The sequence below is a fragment of the Gymnoscopelus braueri genome (genome assembly GCF_963280865.1).
Source record: "Gymnoscopelus braueri genome assembly, chromosome: 6".
NCBI classification, from domain to species: Eukaryota; Metazoa; Chordata; class Actinopteri; order Myctophiformes; family Myctophidae; genus Gymnoscopelus; species Gymnoscopelus braueri.
Genome location: NC_137607.1, coordinates 57,416,234 through 57,440,127, shown reverse-complemented (window position 1 = coordinate 57,440,127; position 23,894 = coordinate 57,416,234). Strand labels below are relative to the sequence as shown.

The window sequence follows — 23,894 nt, the reverse complement described above, 5'->3', positions numbered from 1 at the left end:
TGAAAACCAAAACAAATCATAATTATGTTGTTGGATACCCTCTAATTCTGCTTATGTAAAAAAACTGGGGAAAAAAGAAAAGAAAGTAAAAACAAACATGCTTAAACCTCCTTATTGAACATTCAATTTAAAATGTTCATTCTCTGATACCGATATACAGGTGTTCAACCTGGAGTACAGATTTAACCTTCAGGGCCGCTGTAAGTAATGTTTAACACTGGCATTCTCTATCTCAGGGGTCCCCATCCTTATAGGACCAAAGGACCCCCTCCACAATTTTGTAAACTTCCGCGGACCCAGCGCCCCATCAAATATTCATTTGTATTATTCATTATTAACCACCCCCAATGTATTTATAGTTTTACGGTCTTTATACTTGCATATAATCAAGTTGAAGTAACTGATTACATATTTTTTCATTATTAACCCACATTGAATGCTATTTGAGTTTACTGTCTTTATTCTTGCATGATGGGGATATCTGATATTGTTGTCCTGTAATCTGTTTTTTTCTTTCTTTTTTCAATTTAGCTTATTAATCAAGCCAAGCATATAATTGGTCTGTAAGCACTGTCACGTTTTTAAACCTGAGCATACTGATACTGTCATTTTTTGGGTCATTTTTATTGCTGAACATCCCTCCCAAAAAGTATAGTAGCAACTATTCGCACCTTTCAGGTGGATGAAGTGTATCTGTAACTGGTCATTGTAGCCTTATTTAAATTGTAAGAGCCATTTACACTGCTGACCACCTCGTTGACACCTTATTGTGGCAACTTCTCTCGCTCTCTCTGTCTCTCTCTGTCTCTCTCTGTCTCTCTCTCTCTCTCTCTCTCTCTCTCTCTGATCTATTTACCAAATGTGTGAAGAAAAAAAAACATTAACAAGTAAGTAGGCTATCATTTTAGTGAGGGAGGAAATCGCGGGGGGGGTCCGCGAAAAAAACAACAACTATCTAATCTAAAGTAAACATCACATCCCTCAAGTCATTCTCATTCAAATATGCCATAACTTTTACTACAAATTGATTATAATAGGCCTACTTTATCTACAGATAAAAACACTAGTGATATTCAGTGGGATTTAAAAATGGCGGAGCTGGCTTCAGTCTACTATGTTTACAGACAGACCAAAGTAATCCAGAGCCAGGGATTACCCAATCAGCAAATAGGTCCCGCCCTATGGTCCCGCCCCGTTCCTGTTGATTGACAGACGGCGATGTCAAACCATGATTCGGTAAATGGAAGCCATTCTTTTGAAAAGACAGCATGAAATAAAAAACCCATTTAATAAATACCAAAAATAAATAAATAAAAAGCACAATTAAATGAAAAACACTACAAAATGAATAAATTTATTTATTTATTTATTTGCATTTTTTATTTATATCATTATGTTTTTTATATATTTCATTGTGGTATTTGTTATAAAATTTTTGGACCAATGTACCTTATGAAATAGCTAAAAGTGGCAACATGTAATATATATAGGTTGACATTAAAAGTCACAATGAAATAAATATAAAACACAATAAAATAGAAAACATTACACAATAAATAAATACATGTATGTATTTAATTGTATTTTTTATTTATTTAATTGTATTTTTATTTATATTGTGTTTTGTATTCATTTCATTGTGGATTTTATTCATTTCATTGCAATATTTATTTTTAAATTTTTGGACCTATGAACTTGATTAAATAGCTAAATGTAATATATATAGGTTGACATTAAAAGTTACAATGAAATAAATAAGAACCACAAAGAAATAAATAGAAAACCCAATGATATAAAAAAAAATACACAATAAATAAATACATTTATTTATTTCATTGTATTTCTTATTTATTTAATTGTATTTTGTATTTATATCACTGTGTTTATTATTTATTTCATTGTGGTATTTATTATTTAATTTTTGGATCTATGGACTTCCATAGGGGTGTGCCCCGATACGTTTTCGTGCCGATATGTATCGTTTTGGCGTAAAAAAATAAATAAATATATATATATATTAGACCCTCCAGAAAAACGCGGGCAAAAATCCTTGATTATGCGGGGTAAAACTCTTGATTATGTGGGCTAAAATCCTTGATTTTGCGATGAAATATGCAGGTTTTTTTGCAATTGTATGCGGTGAAAAAAAAAAAGATATATATATATTATATATATATATCTTTTTTTTTGCAATAATAATAATGCAAAAACATAAGTATTTGTTTGCATTTGCTCCCCCCCCTTATGTTTTCATAAGCTTTTTCCCCCCCCATATATTTTAATAAAAAAAAAGTGCCATATATCGTATCGTATCGATATCATGAGCCCACTATCGTGTATCGTGTCGTGAAATTCGGCACACCCCTAGTGTTCTATGTTACAGGTGGGTTCATGTCATGTGTGCAGTAGTAGTAATGTTATGTATTGTGTTGTATGTTACAGGTGGGTACATGTCATGTGTGCAGTAGTAGTAATGTTATGTATTGTGTTGTATGTTACAGGTGGGTTCATGTCATGTGTGCAGTAGTAGTAATGTTATGTATTGTGTTGTATGTTACAGGTGGGTACATGTCATGTGTGCAGTAGTAGTAATGTTATGTATTGTGTTGTATGTTACAGGTGGGTTCATGTCATGTGTGCAGTAGTAGTAATGCTATGTATTGTTGTATGTTACAGGTGGGTACATGTCATGTGTGCGGTAGCAGTCCTGGAGGCCCGGTTTGTCAACGTCACAGACAGACGTCCTGTGGATCTGAGTGGAATCCCTTTACAAAGATTCAAACTGGTGAGCTTCTTCAAATCACTTGTGTGTGTATTAAGGATGTCACGACACTCGATACGTATCGAAATCGAACCGAAAATGACGTTCGATACAGTGTATCGAAATCAAAAGCCGTATCGCGATTCAAGGGTTAATAAAAAAATATATACTCCCGCGCATGCGCACATCCGATTGCACGTCTGGGTGAAGCCATGCTCGAGCCGCTGTTGTGTTTTTCCGTGCATCGCCCATGCGTGCTTACGACGGGGGAGAAAAAAAAGACGACAGGACAAACCCACACGCACCACAGAGGAGTTTGGAGGAGATAGAGACCGCTGTAGTGTTGCGTTCTACAAGCTCACAAGCTTCTACAAGCTCACAACGCCTCGCGCTGCGAGGTGTTGTGAGCTTGTAGATCGGCTATTTTTGGCTAAAGTTCACCTCAGAAAAGGGATGGGTTTAAGGTAAAAAAAAAAAAAAACCCTGTTGAAGACCCCTGGCGTAGCTTATTATTCACATTTCTTGTTTGTTAAAGCTCTTACCTGTTCAAACAATGTGAACATACTTTAAGATGTTTAAGAACATGTAGCCAAATAACAGTTGTCTTTGGATCCTTTTTTCTTACATGTTCAACTTTGTATTTAGATTGTATTTAGTTATAGAGCTTCACAAGAATGTTGTTGTTAACTCATCTTAAAGAAGAATCTGAAAATGACAGTTGTTGTAAGGGCATAAAACCCTTTTTGTTATTCTCATTCTCATTTGATATTATTCAAATAAAAGGGACTTATTGAGAAACATGTGTTTTTCTTTACAAATCAAGACAATAGCCTAAATTAATAATCATATAGCCCTCAAAGCTGAAAAAAATGACGTTTTAAAAATATATATCGAATCGAATCGTGACCTTAAAATCGAAAGTTGAATCGAATCGTGGATTAGGCGTATCGTGACACCCCTAGTGTGTATCATGTTAACATGATGCTTTGTGGCAACGGATGTACAAACACATTTATCATGTGGATCCCGGGATCCACAGGAAAAAATCATATTTGAACTGGGACCCCCCACCCTAACAAGCACTTGTAATTGTAGGATTTGAGGCTTTACATTTTGTTTGACTCGGTTCCACAGATAAATATTAGGAAAATAGCAGATCTACAAGCTCACAATGGCTCGTGTTGTGATCTTGTAGCTATTTTGCCTCCGTCTTAGGTAATATTTGACAATTGGCCAATGTTTGACCATTTGCTATAGTATAATTTGTTGATAACTTTTGACGCAGTAATGCTCTTATTATTATTATTATTATATTTTAGAGGTATTTGAAAGGTCTTAAAAGTCTTTCAATTGTCACTTTAGAAATGTGCAGATACCCTGTATAGTAGTGATGCAAGGGTCAGGGTTTTTTTTCACCCTGCCACAGGAGCCCAACCCGCCCGCAAAAAAAGAAAAGGAAAAGTACAGACTGGCTTTTCAACACACTAGCAAGTCCATTCAATTGCTTTCCAGAGAGAGAGAGAGAGAGACAGAGAGAGATTATTTTATAAACATGTGTTTATTAACACATAACGCAATACTAACGAGGCCTACGTTTGACAAATTAGGAAGAATGATGTCAGACTCAGCTCTCCTTCCCGATGCCAATTAATAATAATAACAACACAACACGTTCAACAATATGTAGCCATTTCCTATTTGGCCTGGATATAAACATTTATAACATCTTACGGAGCGTTCCGGTTACCTCAGCGATACTCGCCCCAAAACACGGTCGCCCCGGATCAAATCCGGCGACCTGGGAACGGTCGCCACCTGGTACTCCTAAATGTAACCTCGGTAATAAATGGGGGCGAGTGTGTTTTGGGGGCGATGGTTCCGGTTACCTCAGCGTATGTTCTCTCTCGTTACGCTGTTATTGTTTGGTGACAGGGCACGGTGTATTCTGGAAATGCCATCAGCTCGCGGAAGCCTTTCCCCTCGACAGCGCTAATAGTAGACATAATATCTTCGGCTATCATCTTCGCTGTCAAATCAGTGATATGTTCTGCCTGCCGGTCATCACAATGGCAAGGTTTCACGGTGAAGTCTGACATTCTGCTTTGCTTGGCTTTGGGTGTCTCGCTTTAATGTGATTTGTCATCACTGATGTTGTAGAGTGAGATGCATACTTTGTTTTATCGTCAATGTGTGTACATGTTTAAAATAATCTTATAAGAGAATCATATGCTGTAAAAAAATATATCCTGTAGTGTGATGCCAAGCAGATTTCAAAGTTGTTCAATGTGAGCCCAGCTTGACTCCTCTAGTTTCCATGTCCTTGAACTCTTGTTTCTCTTCTCTCTCTGTGTCAGAAACGTTACTACTTTAAAAAGCATACAAGAGTGTCGCACAAAAGTAGTGAAAATAGTTGATCTAGATCTGAGCTTGTAGATCGGCTATTTTCACTATTTAGCTTTTTTATAATGATAAAAAAGGAATGGTTATGGAGATATAAGGTTTAAACCTAACAGCAAAGATATGAAGGCATCAAGGCATGAAGGCAAAGATATGAAGGCATCAATATTACGACTATAAAAAGCCTCTCTGTCAGAAATGTTACTACTGTAAGAAGTAATGTATTTGTTTATTTCTTCTCTGTCTATATGTTACTACTGTGTAAGAAGTAAATAAATGTGTTTTTCTTCTCCGTCTCATCTTCTCTGTCTTCTCTGTGCATCAGAAATGTTACTACTGTAAGAAGCGTATGAAGAAGGCGTCGGGCTGCTGTGTGCAGTGCTCTCACGGCCGCTGTCCCACCGCCTACCACCCTACATGTGCCCAGGCTGCAGGGGTGTTGATGCAGCCAGACGAGTGGCCTTTCATGGTGTATGTGACCTGCTGCAGGCACAAAGGGCCCACTCCCATAGAGGTAATGAAGGGTTCCATTTGTAAACTAGAACACTGGTTTTCAAACTTCTTGCAAAAAACAAAAAAATAATCCCCAAAAAATGTTTTTTAAAAAAAAGGCCGGGCTAAACAATTGGCGGCCCAGGGGCCCGTGCAGGGTTTAATCCATCCCTGAGGACCACCAGATTAATATGTATTAGTCACAGACCCCCATTTGGAAATATTTTGTGCCAGGGACCTCCCATTTGAGATTTGTGTTGTTCAGATTTTCCAAATTCTTCACATTTTGTTCAACCTTTTTATTTTTATTTTAAATAACATTTTGCCTATTTTCAAATAGCCAACGATTGAGTTAAAGTGGTTAAACTGATTGCGATGCTATATTAACACATTTTGGTGGGCCGCCCTGGAACCCCCTCAAAGACGCCTGGGGGTCCCCAGACCCTACTTTGAGAACCACTGAACTGGAAAAGTGCTTGCCTTGGAGAGCAGAAATGTAGTCGGATGAAAGTGAATGCAAAGATGTTGTAGCGTAATATGTCTCTACCATCACAGGGCAATAAAGTATTTTCTGTTTATTAAAGAGCTGGAGAGACGGGGAGACTCCTGTTACTGAAAAAACACTCTATAGCAATGATTACTATCAGAATATAGTGCTTTAACCTTTTAACAAAATACTTTTTGTTTTAACCCAAAAATATCACTTACCCTACCTTTAATATCGGAATACTGATATATTATTGATTTCAGCTGTTACAATTCCAAACATGCAAACATGACCCACTTTAATCACTTCAGTCTATATTTGTAGCTTAATGACTAGTATTACAAATGTATTGTTTTTTTTATGTCCCATGTATTTGTATTTAAGTTCATAAAGTTAACATAAGTATAACTAATGCATTTGAAATTAAATAAAAATGATACTTTTCAGGATTCCAATTAAAAAATAGCAAAAGATAATTCAGGATTCCAATAAAAAAATAGCAAAAAATAGCAGATCTACAAGCTCAACGCATCGCAGTTCGACGTGTTTTGGGCTTGTAGATCGGCTATTTTTGCTACTTTTGTGTGACATAGAATAACGAAGTAGAGCATTAACTCTCTCAGTGCCAGACCCCGAGTTTTAGGGTTATACCTTTTTTTTTTTGGGGGGGGGAAAAAGTGTTCAGAACCCAAGATATCATTATCTGAAGATTTGCAGCTCCATCCACTCTTTGTTTAACCTATAACTGAAAAAGGCTGTATCTCGCTTCCTAAGCACTTTTTTTTTACTTTGAAAAAAGAAAAAAATAAGTTGTCACAGTTCGCAATAATTTTTTTATTTAATTGGCACTGAGAGAGTTAATTACGAAAAAAAAATACAGAGATAAGAGGTTTCTGTACAGCATATGCAATGTGGCCCTCTGGAGTGAGAGTGGAAATATAGTGGCCCTCTCCATCATAAAAGTTTCCCACCCCTGACTTAAACCCTAAATACATTGTTGCGATGCAACATGTTGTGAGCTTGTAGAGCTTTTGGAAGTACAGCTTAAGTGGTTAATTGCGGACCCCCTCGAAAACGAGATGCAGCATCTCAAGGGCCTTGTGAAATTTCAAAATAAATAATTCATAATGTGTTTTTGTATGTTTGCTGGGAGTCCCGAGTGAAAGTAATAAATAAATAAATAAATAATAATAATTAAAAACTAAATCTCAAGTAAAGAACATGCTGTCCACCACTAGTGTTCAGGTTGAATTGGGATTATCCATAAAGAGGTTCTATTGTGATGTGTAATGTCTACCATTACAGCGTAACAAAGCAGAGGTTATAGTGTAATGTGTAATGTCTACCATCACAGTGTAACAAAGCAGAGGTTATAGTGTAATGTGTAATGTCTACCATCACAGCATAAAACAAAGCAGAGGTTATAGTGTAATGTGTAATGTCTACCATCACAAAGTAACAAAGCAGAGGTTATAGTGTAATGTGTAATGTCTACCATCACAGCGTAACAAAGCAGCCATGCAGGAGCTGACTGTGAGCCAGAAGGTCATCTGCAAACACAAAAATGGCCGCTACTACCAGTGTGACGTGGTGCAGCTGTCCAAGGAGACCTTCTACGAAGTCAACTTTGATGATGGGTCCTTCAGCGACAACCTGTTCCCTGAGGACATCGTGGTAAGATTGGCTCACATCAACTTTGTCGTTTGATTTGATTTCTGTGATAAGATTTAATTTAACATATTAAATGTATTGTAAGTGTAATATTTGTTTTGTTAAAATGACTGTTACATAGCTCTATATTGTGATAGTAATCATTGTGTTACATAGCTCTATATTGTGATAGTAATCATTGTTAAAGTGTTCAGAAACAGGGGTCTCTCTTTAGTAAACATGAAATACATTTTCAGGTCGGAACACCAATTTTATCCAATCAGGAGAGAGAACTTACAGGATAAATAAGTCAAATCTGAATTGTTGGCACTAAGAAATTAGCACAATTGGAACTGGATCACTATCAATTCTTTTTTTATTAAAAAAAAATGATTTTCTTTGGGCTTTCATGCCTTTATTTTATAGGACAGTAGACTGGCAGGAAATGGGGAGAGATTGAGTGACACGCAGCAAAGGTCGTCGGGATAGGGATTCGAACCAGGCCTAGGTGCTCAGACCGCCACACCAGCGGCCAGGGCCGTCACTATCAAATTTAAGATGATAATTGGGTTCTCTTTCCTGACTTTTTCCATGTATTTATTTATCATTTTCTATGCTTTTCATTTTTGTTATAAAAAATATATACATAAACAAATGTAAAAGTAATTGAACAAACACGGCACCCTCACACATTAGATGAGCAGTGCAGTCACCAGAACCAAGATTGTTTGTTTTCAATGAATCGAACATGGTTAACACATTGAGTGCCATAAACGGTCCGGACCGTTTTTGGCACATTTTTGTTTTCCCACGTGGGGCGCTCTAACAAAACTTTGGGATCATCCAAGGAGTCTCTAAGAAGGAGAGGCCGGATGGGGATCCATGTCAAAAATGCTTCCGGTCGTCCGCTCCAATGTTAACTCTTGACTAAAAGCTTAATATCTCCATTTCTTTTTAACGTGGTGGAAATTAGCCGTTTTCGATCGGCGATCACTCTGCAATGGAGGATCGTGTTAGAAATATTATTGTTCCAGGCGTTAGTCGGGACCCTCCGCCGTCTCGCACGCAGGCTTTGTTTACATGCACGTCCTCGTTGGGGCTTCTACAGCACGCAACATATCAGCGTAAGTGGATGGAAGATATGCTGGCACTAGATGTACCCTATTTTAATAAACATCTGGCACACGATGTGTTAAAATGGAGTTTGAAGTTACAATCAAATATCTAAATATTGAATCAAGCGATACAAAAAAACGTCTGGGTATCACACAAAAGCCAGAGTGGATGGTAAAATGACCTAAAAAGTGAAATACGCCTTTAAGTGTTCTGATGGGTACTGGGCACTGAACACTTTTGAGGTTTACAAGTGGGCCCTGATCTAGAAAAGGTTGAGAACCACTAGCTTAAGGTTTGTTTTCTCTCAACAGAGTCGAGACTGTGTCCAGCTGGGTCCTCCGCCCCAAGGCGAGGTTGTTCAGGTTCGCTGGACGGACGGCCTGGTCTACGGAGCCAAGTTTGTAGCAGCACACATCATCCAAATGTACCTGGTAAGATCACTTTTCTTTGTTATGCAATGGTTAAAGACATACTTAATTTTTTCAATGAAACAAAAGTCATATCTGATATAATCTTTCACTGGTATATCGTTCACAATAACCATTCCACATAAATGTGTTTTTTGAGAGTATCTGCCCCCGACGGTCATGTCGGCGGCAGTCTTTGTTGATTTTAGTCTTTGTCCAAAATCTTCAAAAATATCTCTTATGTGAGCTTGTAGATTAGCTATTTTTACCATTTTTTCTTCCTGGCTGAAACCCGCCCCTGACTACCCCGTATTATGATAGAAAACTATTGAAAAAAAAAACAAAAAAACTGAACACTTAAAGTTGTACAATGCAAATTCACAACTAACGATTTTTAGCAACCTCTGCTGGTCACTACCGTCACTGCATACAATTTCTGTGGTCCTCGATTACCCAGAATTCCATTCGTTTTCACCGGAAGCCGGAAGCGTTTCAAATAGCGTTATTTTAATTGTTTTATACTATCTGCGGATCGTTTCTCTTAGCCAGTGGAGCATTAGTTACCATGAGCTGTGCTTTCTTTTTCTGTTATTTTTCGATCTTCTAATCCTACATTCTCTTAAAATCAGCGTGAGGTTCCTTTTTGTTATTTGCGCGATAGTTCCTGGCCAAACAGGAAACCGTTGCGGTAGTTCCTGGCCAAACAGGAAACCAGTGCATTTCCACCTCCGTTTTCCGGCCAGATGACGTCATTTCCCCGGGAAAGTCCCCCCAGTCCACGTTCAATATAAAATATATAAATAAAAGGCTTCCGGGGGTGAAATTCATGGAGTGGGTGTTGTGAAACTTTTGCCACTCACAAAAGATATACAATTTAACTTTAGTTTTGTTGAAAACGTTACCTAGTATGCCTTTAACTAGCACTAGCACTAACACTAGCTAGTGTAATGAGCCAATCTCCGTGAGGAAGGAGGTCACAGAGAATATTCCATGATTTTTCAAAGGTACAGTAAAATCGCCGTTTTCGCTGACGGTAGACGGATTAATTAAGTTAAAAACCAATGGAAACTGAAATTGAAAACAAAAAGTACAAACAAAACAATTAAATAAATAAAAATGACTGTTAGAAGTCCTTCTAAAAGTCCAAAAAACGATTGTGATCCAGGTGGAGTTTGAGGACGGCTCCCAACTAACAACCAAAAGAGATGACGTCTACACTCTAGACGAGGAGCTGCCCAAGAGGGTCAAGTCTCGACTGGTGAGTAGGGTTACATATGTCTGGTGATTAGGGTTACATATGACTGGTGAGTAGGGTTACAGATCAGTTGTCTAGTGAGTAGGGTTACTGTACATATGACTGGCACTAGGGATGGTACGATATGAAAATGAAATTACATTTCACGATTATTGTGGCAAAAATAATTGTGATTAGCGATATTATCGCGATCAAAATATACTTAAAACTTGTTTAAAAATGCCACTTTTGTTAACCACTTGAACACCCAGCATCCCTTTTTTGGGGGGAACGTTCGGCAAAAATAGTCGATCTACAAGCTCGCATTGCGTTGTGTTGCAACACATTGTGAGCTTGTAGATCTACAATTTTTGTGTAGAGTGAAATAAGAGCGTACCAAATGCGCTGTTTACACTTTACAGGACCGTTTTATCAAGTATAGAAATGTGGTACTGAATTTATATCTCAACAAAAGCTAGTTCATCCATGACGGAGGACAATTTCAGGATGAATAAAAATCTCTGCGATATGTTTATTGTGAGCGTTTTCTTATCACGATAAACTATAATAACGATTATCGTACCATCCCTGTCCGGCACATTGCATGTTGTGTTGGACAGTCAGGCCTGACAGCTGAAACGGTGATGAAACGATGCAGTTATTCTTTACTACTGTGGTGCTCATGCATTTGGCCGCAGATACTGTTATATTTACAAAGGACCAGCTGCCATGTGTCATGATTTAGCTTTCTCTCTCTCTCTCTCTCTCTCTCTCTCTCTCTCTCTCTCTCTCTCTCTCTCTCTCTCTCTCTCTCTCTCTCTCTCTCTCTCTCTCTCTCTCCCCCCTCCCTCCCTCCCTCCCTCTCTCAGTCCAAGGCATCAGACATGCGTTTCGACGGGATCTTTGAAGACAAGGAGATCATCCAGGAGTCCAAGAGACAGAGGGTGATCAACTCGCGCTACCGCGGCGACTACATCGAGCCAGTCATTTACAGAGCCATCATGGAGTAGCAGCAGCTCTCCTTAGTGTTCCAAACACACAACAATCACCAGCACTGATCCTAGAACAGTGGTTCTCAACCGTTTTAAAGGAATACTTCACCTAAAAGAAGACGTTATTGCTTATCAATTACCTTTACCACCCCCTGAAGCCCTGAGTTCATGCATATGTTTTGTTTTTGTCACATTCCTGAGCCAATAATCCAATATTTGACTATTTTAAGTTAATAGGAGACCAATCTTAACAAGAGCAAAACCATATTTAACACATTCTCTTTGAACCTGGATCATCAGTAGGCTCATCAGTGATTAACTCTGTGAGAGATTATATTATTATTTTATATAGTTTTACATTGGTCTCCTACCACAGTGGACACAGCAAATATTGAATTATTGGCTCAGGAATGCAACATTTTTCTTTTAATCCCAAGGACCCCCATAACTCGGAGAGCTATGGGGAATGGAATGGAACCAAGAATGGAATGGAATGAAATGGGAATGAAATGGAAACAAGTGGACCCTCACGGGTCCATTTGGTTCCATTTGTACACTCTCAGAGTTACAGACCCAGAAGGGTCCATATGGTTCCATTTGTACACTCCCAGAGTTAACAAACCCATAAGGGTCCATTTGGTTCCATTTGTACACTCCCAGAGTTACAGACCCTTGCGGGTCCATTTGGTTCCATTCCAAATCACATTTTATTTCTAATTAAAAGCTCCCGATAGTGTTTTCTTTTAACAGAATAAATCCATTTAGGCTCTGTTCACCCTGCAGCCAAATCCCATGTGTTTCTACAATCTAATCTTTAGCAGCGACTCTGAGTTCACACTGGCAGCTACAAAGAGACAGGCTACAAGCAATTTAACACTTTGGATGGGAGCCTCATGAACATACAAACTGACACCTGACGCTTGACTTGTAGCTTTTAATTTTTATTCATTTATTTGAGCTTTTTTTTTTACCCCTTTTTCTCCCCAATTTAGTCGTCATGCCAATTGATTCCTCCCCACACACATTTCTGTGTTGTATGTACCCTACTGACTCACATGCCAGTGAGGAGCCCCCACCGGGAGGACGTAGAGCCTTCTTTGTGTAATAGGATTTCTTTTTTTTTTACATTATCACTTGAACCCTAGAATCTCTATTCAGGGGGGAACATTCGCCGAAAATGGCAGATCTACAAGGTCTATCGATCTACAGTTATTGAGCTTGTAGATCGGCTATTTTGGGCAAAGAGGTTTGGTGTAGAGTTTAGAAAACGAGCAAAACAAAGTACAAAGCCAAAAGTCAAGTTTACTAAGTATTGAGGGTTTAAGTGTTTTAAGTGGTCTGAAAATGCTCATTAACATATTCATGGAAACATAACAAACAAACAAACAAAAAATCCATTCACACAACACTGATGATAGTGCTGTCAAACAAGTCTATGAAGCTAGCTATGAAATCTATGAAAAGGTTTTATCTGCAGCATCATTTTATACAATAGTAGTGGAGGTCCCTGCTTCTCTCTCTGCTAAGGGGTCCTTGGCCCAAAATACATTGAAGACCCCTGATGTAATGTTTAATAGAACCAACATGAACATGTCACTGTGTAGCTTGTGTTCCTGCCAGTGTGAACGCAGCAGGACCGTCTAGACTGTTATTCACAAGTGATACGACTTGTGTATTCACACATTGTCCACCTATCTGCAGCGGTTGCCGTGGTAACCATGTAAAAACATAGGCGTGCGAACGCTCTTGTCATGCGACCGTGTCACTCGCCGAAAACAGCGATCTATAGGCGATCTACAAAGTCACAATGCCTCGTTGTGAGCTTGTACATCAGCTGCTTTCGGCAAGCGACAAAGTATAAATCGTGGTTCAGTGTGGGAGTGTCCAGACTGAGACAAATGTATAGAAATCACATTTGAATCACATTTCAAACCAGCCAGTAATGTGCTTCAGATATGATTAGCAAAAATTGGTGTCCATATGTTTTATTTTTGCTTAGTTTACTTATTAAAACCAATCTAATCTGGATAGACCAAACATCTGATTTGGGCTGACAGTGTGAACATAGCCTAAGATAAGCAGCTCAAAATCACTTCTTCCAAATGAACATTGGTCCGTCACAAAACCCAGAACTGAACTTTGTATTTAGTTTATTTTTTAACTTTTTTTAAAATGTAAATTTGTATTCATTTTCACAACCATATAGCCACTAGGGCTGGGCAATATGGAGAACATCTATTATTGTTTTAGCACGTACATCAATATTGATAATGTGGTAATAATATTAGCATAACAATATTACTTTAACCAACATCCCAGACGATTTAGTTTAATATAATGATATGTATATATAGTATTGATATATTGCCCAGCCCTAAGCCACAGATAAGCCTAATTTATACCCCATAGTATGTCGCTTGCCTTTCCTGAAAGCCACGCGCTGTGTAGGGATGGGGCGGTAATCCTCATTATCATTTATTGCAATAAAATCAGACAGAAAAGTTCCCGCCTCGCATTTTATAGTGGCATAAAAATGAGCAATGCTTTACGTAACATTTCAGCGGATTAAAGGACCACTTCACCCATTTTCAACCGTATCTTCATATAATTGGTCCTCACTAATGCTCATTATCAGCATTCTGTGTCTCAGAGGATTGCTGTGGACAGTTCAGAAACCTGCCTACCTGTTGTATTCATGGAGGAACAATGGCTTCTATCTCAGAATGCTAACTTTCCAGAAAGGCTGTAGTTTCTATTAACTTGGAATCCCCGTCGATGATGTCACTGGTAGGCGGGTTTCTGAAGTGTCCCCAGCCCGCCAATGAGACACAGAGTGAGTAGACAGAAATGGTGCTTATATAGAATGAGCATTAGTGAGGAACAAATATATTAGAATAAGGTTAAAGATGGGTGAAGTTCTCCTTTAAGGCCATTCTATTTATTTCTCCACATTTAGGGTGCTCCGCGTACTTGTTGATTTGCTGACATGCCTCTGCTATTGGCAGAATACTATTGACTGCATTCCTAAACATTGTATTTTGTAGAAATTGCAGAAACATGGGATTTACTTTGACTTTGTTCGTGTTTTGTTTGGCCAGCCTATTTATTATGGTGCTTTGAGAAAGTGACCTCTGCGATACAGATGAGGAGATGTGGACTTTGATAAACTAATGTTCTATTTTTGAAAGGAGTCTGTTTAGTTCCTTATCGCCGCTGTCAGGTGCAAACCTTGTATGTCCAAAACTGGTACTTTTCAGGAAATGGAGGGAAAACAAACATGTGTTCCAATGGATCCAATATATAGTTATTATTTAGTCACAAGACCGCGTTAATACTTTTCATTGGCTCAATATGTATAAAACCCACACAAACACTTAACCACTTTAACTTCTCAAAAATAGCTAAAATAGTAGATTTTTGTTACTTTTGCGAGGGCATTAATTCACAAAAAAAGCTAAAATAATGAAATGTTTAAATATGGAGATACAAGGTTTCTGCCCGACAGCGACGATATGTTAATTACTCTACTGAAAGTTGTGCGTTGCACTTTTAAGTCCAGTTTGAGGGGACACATAGCTACATACTTCCTTTACTATTTTTGTATGTGTTTGTTAGAATATTGTCGCTGTCAGGTGGAAACCTTGTACAATGTAACAAAAACTGTTACTTTTCAGGAAATGGAAAAAAAATAGAACCTGTGTTCCAATGGATCCGATGTATGTTGATATTTAGCCACAAGCTCTTGTTAATACTTTTCATTAGTTTGATATAAAATCCACAGGCACACTTAACCACTTTCACCTTCAAAATATTTCAAAAATTGAGCGACACTGTCATTACGACTAGCATTAATTCATGAAACAAAACGAAACATAAACAAGTTGAAACATGGAGATACAAGGTTTCTGCCCAGAAGTGACAATATTCATTCATTCTAAGATGTACTCTTCTTCCCTTCGGTGCTCAGCCAAGTTCATCGACCACAATGCACTTATTAAAGTATTTTTAAAGTAAGCGTTACATACAGTTGCTCTATATTGTGATAGTAATCATTGCTATAGAGCACCGAAGTCCTGACGTCACTCGTTCATCCCCAGGTTTGCGGAAGTAATTTCTCTATGGAGAATAACATTGGGTCATCTTAGAATCGTCTCATATAAGAATTGTGGTCCAAAAATAAACACCGCGTGTCGGCGTTATTGTCAGGGAGGAGGTTCTGTATAGTTTATGATAGTCAGTCACTTATATTTGATACAGTCTGTTTCTGGCGAAAATGTAACTAATTCGGCGGAAGTAACATTAGCGTTTTCTCACCGTCAGTTGATGCTTCATATCCATAAGAGTCAACCCGCCGTGGTCATTTGTTTATTTTTGGAACACAGTTCTTATTTGACGCGATATTAAATACGTCTATGGGATTCAGAACGGGGGTGGAAAACTGCGAACCAGGTAGACAAACAAAGGATGTGTAAATTACGTCAGACTTCGGCGGTCTATAGAGTGTTTGTTCAGTAACAGTCGCCATGTCTCTGCAGCTCTTTAATGAACACAATATGTGTTCCGGTCAGGATAACAATGTCATCCAATCAGGAGAGAGGACTGATACAGGATACAGGATAAACAAGTGAAATTGGAAGTGATGACCCAACAAAATGAGCTGACAAAATTGGAACTGAAACGATATAAAATTGACAATAAATGGGTACTTTCTCCTGATTGGATGAAATGTGTAACCCACCTGAAAATGTTATTACATTTATAGAGCTGGAGAGGCAAGGACACCCCTGTTACTGAACAAACACTCAATGATTACTATCAGAATATAAAGCCTTAACTTTTTTTAACGAAGACACATAGTTTTAACCAAACAAAATACCACTTACAGCACCTTTAAGTCCGATTTATTAAACTGTTGAAAGACAGCATATAAATTATTGCCAGCTGGTCATTATTTAGCCTGTAATTTGCTATTGTCATAATTGTTTTCTAGTTAGATACTGCCAGTTACACAGAAAAACCAGGAGTGTCCATTAAAACGGACCCTTCATGGGTCAATTTGTACACGTTCAGAGTTAAATTAGCATCAGGATTTCACTGTGTACACGCCCATACTTTATGCAGTCCAAAAGAGAATTTATATCATTATTCAAAACAAATGTAAATGAGAAAGGAGCGGTGTATTTTATATCAAAGTTATTTTATTGCATTATTTTGTAACGCGTGTGTTTCCCAGAAGCTATAACGTAGTCTGTTGCAAGATGTTTTCTCATGTAGCCCTTCTCTGTGTGTGTGATAATGTAGATACAATGCCTGACTTCAAAAAAGATCATTTAAAAGACCTTTGTATGGTTTGTTTTTAGTAAAGAACTTACTTCCATGCTCTGTTGGTGTCTTCAATCATTATGATCTGGACTGTTTGATGATTCAATAGAGTAATGAAGTCCTGACTTCACTCCCACTACCCCTGGGGGACACAGTTCTTTTTTTGTATTGTGAACCTCATAGGCAAATCTTAGATCTTAGAACATGTTTAAAATGGAGTTTGAAGTTATAATGGGTTTGTATAGGAAGGTCTGATAACATGACTATCAAATATCTTAATTTTTGAAAGTGAAATATCCCTTTAAGTAAAAGTACCAATACTGCAATGTAGAAATACTTTGTTAAGTAAAAGTCCGGCATTAAAAATTGACTTGAGTAAAAGTACAAAAGTATTGGTATCAATATGTACTTAAAGTACCAAAAGTAGAAAGTACTCATTATGCAAAATGTACAGAAGATTGTAAATACTCCAGTTAACTAGAAATTCCTCAAATTTGTACTTAAGTAAAGTACTTTGAGTAAATGTACTTAGTTACTTTCCACCCTGCATTTGATAATGTCTGTGTTTGGAGAAAACTTTTTTGCCGTCGGTTGAAATCCATACGAGTAAAATGTCCAGGGTGAATGTTGATCACACCGCTAGAACCCCATTTTCTTATAAGTGCATTTAAAGGACAACTTTGTTTTTTTTACAACCAAGGTTTATGTTTTAGATAGTTCAGTCAGACAACTCTTAGATTGGATTAGAATATATATTTATTAGCAATATATATTTGCAAGCTTGAGCATGGTATAGAAAACAAGAGGAAGCATAGTTTGGCGTCAGGCCTCTGAATCCATTCATTCCCTGTAAGGATAACATTTTAATGAATGTTACATGCCAATTAGCATTTACAGGGAATGAATTAAACCCCCAAAGGGATCTAGAAACAGAGCCTACAGGTGGATGCCGGGGAGGCGGGTGGGATGACTTCATGGGCGGCAGCAGGTAAGCAGCGAACGGCGGTAGCAGGATCTCAGCAAACAGCAGCAGCAGCAGTAGTAGCGACACACGTCAGCTCAGCAAGACAGGGCAGCCAGAGTGAGCAGGTAACAGCGCAGTACCTATAACCACCCGATCAGGAGGAAAGTGCATGTGACTAGTCACCTGATCGGTTGCCCCAATCCCTTGAGTTGCCTGGCCTGAACTAGCTCCGTAAACTGCGCCTCATTAATTAAAGTAAATAAAAGATGAGTGCTAAAATGTTTAAATTGACTGCTTTCTATAGTTTTAGCAATTTTCGCGATCTTTTTTACCGTGGGCGGGGGCATTCTGTCCGGTGGCTAAAATGTCTTTTTTTTTTACACAATAACCCGGCGTTTTCTTTATTATTATTTACAGTAGCTCTTCTAGCCCTCAATAACTCACATCTGGCCATCAAAGACCACACTATTGTGTAAAAAAGGCATATTTAGCCACCGGACAGAATGCCCCCGCCCACTGAATTTTTTTTTTTTTTAATCGCGAAAATTGCTAAAACTATAGAAAGCAGTAAATGAAAAAAAAATAACACTCATCTTTTATTTACTTTAATTAAGAGCTCAAATATAAACATTGGTTGTAAAAAAACAAAGTTGTCCTTTAATAAGCTTAGTAAGCATCTTTTAAAGGGCAAGACCACTTTGGTAGAGATTTGGGTTGTGTAGTTACCTTGCCATGATGTAACTCCAAAGGTGGACAAGAAATCTAAAATAATCGCTCCATTGATTAGAAATTGATAATTCAAAATATGCTCCTCATTGACTTACATTGTATGGTAAAACAGCTCGCAAAGTCACTCTTTAAGCACATAAATGAACACAAACAAGTTGATTCAGACAATATAGAACATCACCAAACCCAGTACTGTATTTTTTTTTTTAATAAAAATGTTAACTTCCTGTTAATTTTGCTATTTTATTAAGAAGAAAACCTGGACTGGATTCGCGGATCCGGATCCTGATCTTCAAATAGTCAAATCAACAGGAAGTTAACATTTTTATTAAAAAAACAAACAGTACTGGGTTTGGTGATGTTCTATATGGTCTGAATCAACTTTGTTCGTGTTCGTTTACGAAGAGTGACTTTGAGAGCTGTTTTACCGTACAATGTAAGTCAATGAGGAGCAAATTTTGAATTATCGATTTCTAATCAATGGAGCAATTAATTTTGATTTCTTGTCCACCTTTGGAGTTACATCATGGCAAGGTAACTACACAACCCAAACCTCTACCAAAGTGGTCTTGCCCTTTAAGGACTTTACAAGTGCCTTATTAATTGTAAAATATAATTACTTTATTGGCAGTTAAAAAAAAAATCACCCTTTAAAAGACCTCAATGTGTATTATACACAAAAAAGCTGAGGCTTGTTTCCATTGTGGTCCACTTTGAGACATAGAACAACACGCACCAAACTGTACAAACAACCATAACACAAAGATTGGTTAATGGTATATGTTAATTAATTCTTATAGGCTCTATTCACAGCAGCCATATTATGAAGACATTCACAGGTGTTACCAATGATCTGGTCAAACAGAGTCAGGTGCAGGGTGCTGATATTGTGCATGTTGGCTCACTGGAAACACTCCAGGGACCCTCATGGGCTTCCAAATGGCCCCGTACAGGTGTGTAACTCTGAGAGTGTACAAATGGAACCAAATGGACCTGTAAGGGTACATTTGGTTCCATTTGTACACTCTCAAGAGTTATGGAGGTCATGGAAACCACTGTGCTAGACTAAATGGAACAGAGCCTTCATTAGTATCATTGGTAACACCTGTGAAAGAAGTGATAATATGGCTGCTGTGCATAGAGCCTATTACAAGCACCTTAATTGTTGATGGCATTATAATCAACATGTATCCATATTTGCTTGGAGCTGTATTTGTAAAAAAAAACACTTGTCATGTATTAAATAGCATGTATATACAGTACGGTAGGTACAGTGATGAGTTGAAACAGAGAAGAATAGCACACACTCAATGTAACTCCATTTATATACTTTTATTGATCAACATTTTGACAAGTTGTCTTCATCAGGGTGTGTAGACTGCTGTACAAACATTGACAGACAGTGGTGTTAATGATGAAGGTTTTGAACAGTGGTCTTCATCAGGGTGTGTAGACCCCCCACCCTGACAAGCACTTGGAATTGTAGGAGTTGAGGCGTTACATTTAGTTTGACTCGGTTCCACAGACAAATATTGTGAAAATAGCTGATCTACATGTATTTTGGCCAATGTTTGGCCATTTCTTTATGCAGTACATTTAAATCATCTGGGTCCCGACCCACAGTTTGAGAACCTTTGGTCTATCTGAAGTGAGGAAAATGGCACAAAACATGCCTGTGTGTGTGTGCCTGTACACCGCTTGACCTGGTGGTCCCAGCAGGTGGGCTGCGGGCCAAGCAAATCATGGTCCTCGTTGACACCACATTTAGCCCTGTAGCTAAATTCCAATCCCCCAAACTCGGTCACTCGCTCACTCTCCTCGCTTCCTCCACTCGCGCCTAAGCCCCGCCCCTGCGAGGAGCCAAGGATTATTTGCGTTTCGAGGACGGAGTGGTCGACCGGTTAGCCTCACAGGATCGGACCGGTGTTTTCGGCATGGTTTCGGGTTTCAAGCATTGTTTGTGTGGCCACATGTGGAGGAGGAGAATTTATACGTCACGGGAGAAGGGAAACAACAACACACAAAAAACGTGTACACGTGATGCGGAAGTCTGCCGCGAGGAGCTGTGGAGACTGGTCGAGCGAACACTTTATGTACACTCGCTCAATGCGGAAGCGGAGAGCCTCCTCGCCTCCTCCACTCGACTCCACTCACCTCCTCCAAGAAGCAAATGAACAATTGGAACCCGACTGTTACCGGTTCGAAGTCGGAGTGACCGAGTGGGAGTGAGCGAGTGGCCGACATTTTCGGTATTGGAATTTGGCTGTGTGTGCACTGTGTGTCATAGAGTGAATAATGCCATTTAGTTTGTGTCACAGAATGCACAGGGCCAATGGTTAAGCAGCCTGACTATGGTTTACTTTATATTGTGAGTTTTATAGTTTGCTGTGATTTCGATTATGCTTGCTGTGTTTTATTGATTACTGTGTGTTATATTTGACGTGATGGACAATGAACTTGTATGCCACAGTATTGTTCACCTGTCAGGTGCTGTGACAGAGGCGTGTGCATCAGACAGACTGATATCAAGGCATTCATTCGCCAGGAAAACTCCACGCCCATATAAAAGGGACACTAGGTTCCTACCTCGGGCTCTCTATCGCCACCCAGTCAGTCGCCTGCTGCCGCTGTTGCCGTCGGGTCACGCCAGACCAGACCTCCTCTTCTCTCCCTACATGTTGTAACTTGTAGGCAAGATCTCCTCTTCTCTCCACGCTGTGCCCGTGGACCAGACCTCAGGCTCTTCTCCTCACCACACCGTGGGTCGGATCTCCGCAACGCTGAATCGCCTCCTCCCTCCACATCGCTGAGGATCCGATCTCTGCAGTGTCAACGCTCTCTAACGTCCAGCTAAAGGAAAGTAACTATTTCCCTCCCTGGCGTATACATGTTAAGGCTCTTTATGAGCGTGATTGTGGAGAGTAATTCGAGTCCTCCTGTTTCCCTGTGTCGAGGCGCTGGAGCCAGACGGGTGACGTGACGACGGCAGAGCAGCAGTGGCAGAGATTTATTGATGTGCTTCTAATACTCCTGTTAAAGGAAAGTGATCACGCCAGTGTGTTTATCATAGTTTGAAAGTGCCGGTTACAAAGAGGGCTGTCATTCATTGTACCGTTCTTCTCCTACAGCGGAGCTGTCTGCAGGACGCCGGCAAGCGGCAACGCGGAAACTCCGGACTGGAGTTCGCGGACTGAACAAGGGTATACTGGCCGTCTAGTCACGGTTGTGGCGGGTCACAAAAACCGGATCGGATTCACCAAAGGACTGGACCGGACTGATTCAAACTCGGTATCTCTAACCCACCTAATCCACTGACTTGCTTCCTTCCTCAGTTGTATGAATTGGAGTTTGCTATGTTATATGAATTGAAATTGCGTGTTATATGAATTGAAGTTGCTTGCTATTTTAAATATTGATCCATTGATGTATTGTATTGAAAAGGGTACCCTTGCATGAAATGTATGTTTTAGTGTTATAATAAAAGGTCTATATTTTTATACACACACGGTGTCGTGTCATTCACTCTTGGTGTGAACGGGAGTCCGAACCTAGAGTGGTAACAACTCTACTCAAAAACCTGTTACATGTGCTGCTGACTTGCTAATGACACACGAGAGAGAGAGATTTTGAAGCAGGGGCAATTTATCATTCACATGTATAAATATGACATTAGAAAGACTTGTTCTAATCAAACAAGTTTATTACTCAATTGCACAGTGGAAACAGTATGACATTAGTTCACAGCAGAGTGGCAAAGTAATAAAGCAACAGTTGAAACACAGCCGTGTTACAAGATGTAAATTCTGTTGGAATTATTGATTAGATCATTTAACACATTGACTGCCAGAGGTTTTTCTATAACCGGATCAGCCTGTGCCAGGAATTTTGACCATTCTGACTCATATTTGAGGACTCACAGATTTTTTTTGTGTTATGACTAAACAAATGGAATATCTCAAAACGAAGCTTAGAATCTCTTCTTTCATCTGAAAAAAAAAGTGAGTTGATAGCATGTTCCGTTCTTTAGCTAGAGGTAGTTGAATACAGCTTGGTTTCACCAAAAACAGACCTCTTTTATTAGATTCAGAGTTATGGCCGTTTTAGTAAAAGGACACACTTTAGATGCATACAATGATTTCAAAAGTCTTTGACATATATTTTGCGCCTTCATTGACATCAGTCATGTAAACAATATTTGTTTATAAAATAAATATGCTTTAGATTGTACATTTATCGCTCTGTTTCACTCCAAAGTGAATGAACATGAACACTGAAGTGACTATTTTCAGTCTTTTTTTTTTTACTATATGATAAAATAAATAATCATTCCAAGTTCAACATCAATAAATGGTGCAATTAGTGCAAAAATAAATAAATACAAATAAAATCTGTGTGTGTGTCTCAAGACTTGGCATTATATGTGCCAAATGTTTGAGTTTGTTTTTACACACCATTATCATTACGCGCACACACACACACACACACACACACACACACACACACACACACACACACACACACACACACACACACACACACACACACACACACACACACACACACACACACACACACACACACACACACACACACACACACAGGGAGAGGTTTTGGCTGACTCATCTCCTAAAACTGTTCCATCTTGAAAGATGTAAGGATTTAATTTGACCACCAGAGGGGGACCCTCCTAACCTCCTAAATGACTTCTTCTTATATGAATAAATGAAGTCCTCTTATAATTTAGGTTAGGTGGATCCCTCTGGTGGTCAAATTAAATCCTTACATCTGTATTGGATTCATCTAATCCAGTAGACATTGATGACCCCTGATAGAAACCATATATAGACATATAGACTGTATGACCGGTAAGTGAGGCCTCCCTCAATACACACCGTGCTTTCTGTGAATCCCATGCATACAGCACTGAGATCCAGATAGCATCTATGACATAAAACAATCAAATTAGAAAATGTTTGACTTTTTAGAGTGAAACAGTCTTACAGTATATACAGCCTTATTTTGACTAAATGGACCCGTAGGGTCCATTTGGTTTTCTTCAGATTAGGACACTGATTTCACTGGTTCCATTTGTACACACAAGAGTACATACCTGCAAGTTTGCAATTGTATATCTATGATAAAAAGTGAGTTCCTAGCATGCTCTGTTCTTTAGCTATTGGTAGTTGAATATAGCTTGCTTTCACCAACAGTCTTTTATACAGCCTTATTTTGACCACAACACCCAGTCCCCCATAACTCTTGAGTGTGTGCAAATGGAACCAAATGGACCCGTATTGTCCATTTGGTTCCATTTGTACTGTAATTCTAATTTAGGGCTAGCTA

At 38.8% G+C, this 23,894-nt stretch overlaps 1 protein-coding gene across 1 annotated transcript in view; it reads left to right on the top strand.

Moving 5' to 3' along the window:
- kdm4aa (lysine (K)-specific demethylase 4A-a) overlaps window positions 1-16,915 on the top strand; it is a 52,812-nt gene extending 35,897 nt beyond the window's left edge. The window contains exons 21-26 of the mRNA XM_080430970.1: window positions 2,677-2,785; window positions 5,484-5,672; window positions 7,641-7,811; window positions 9,215-9,334; window positions 10,476-10,568; window positions 11,414-16,915. Of these exons, the coding sequence (XP_080287096.1) occupies window positions 2,677-2,785; window positions 5,484-5,672; window positions 7,641-7,811; window positions 9,215-9,334; window positions 10,476-10,568; window positions 11,414-11,554 (823 nt within the window). The 3' untranslated portion in view covers window positions 11,555-16,915. The remainder of the gene's footprint in view (window positions 1-2,676; window positions 2,786-5,483; window positions 5,673-7,640; window positions 7,812-9,214; window positions 9,335-10,475; window positions 10,569-11,413) is intronic.
- Window positions 16,916-23,894: the final 6,979 nt, after the last annotated feature.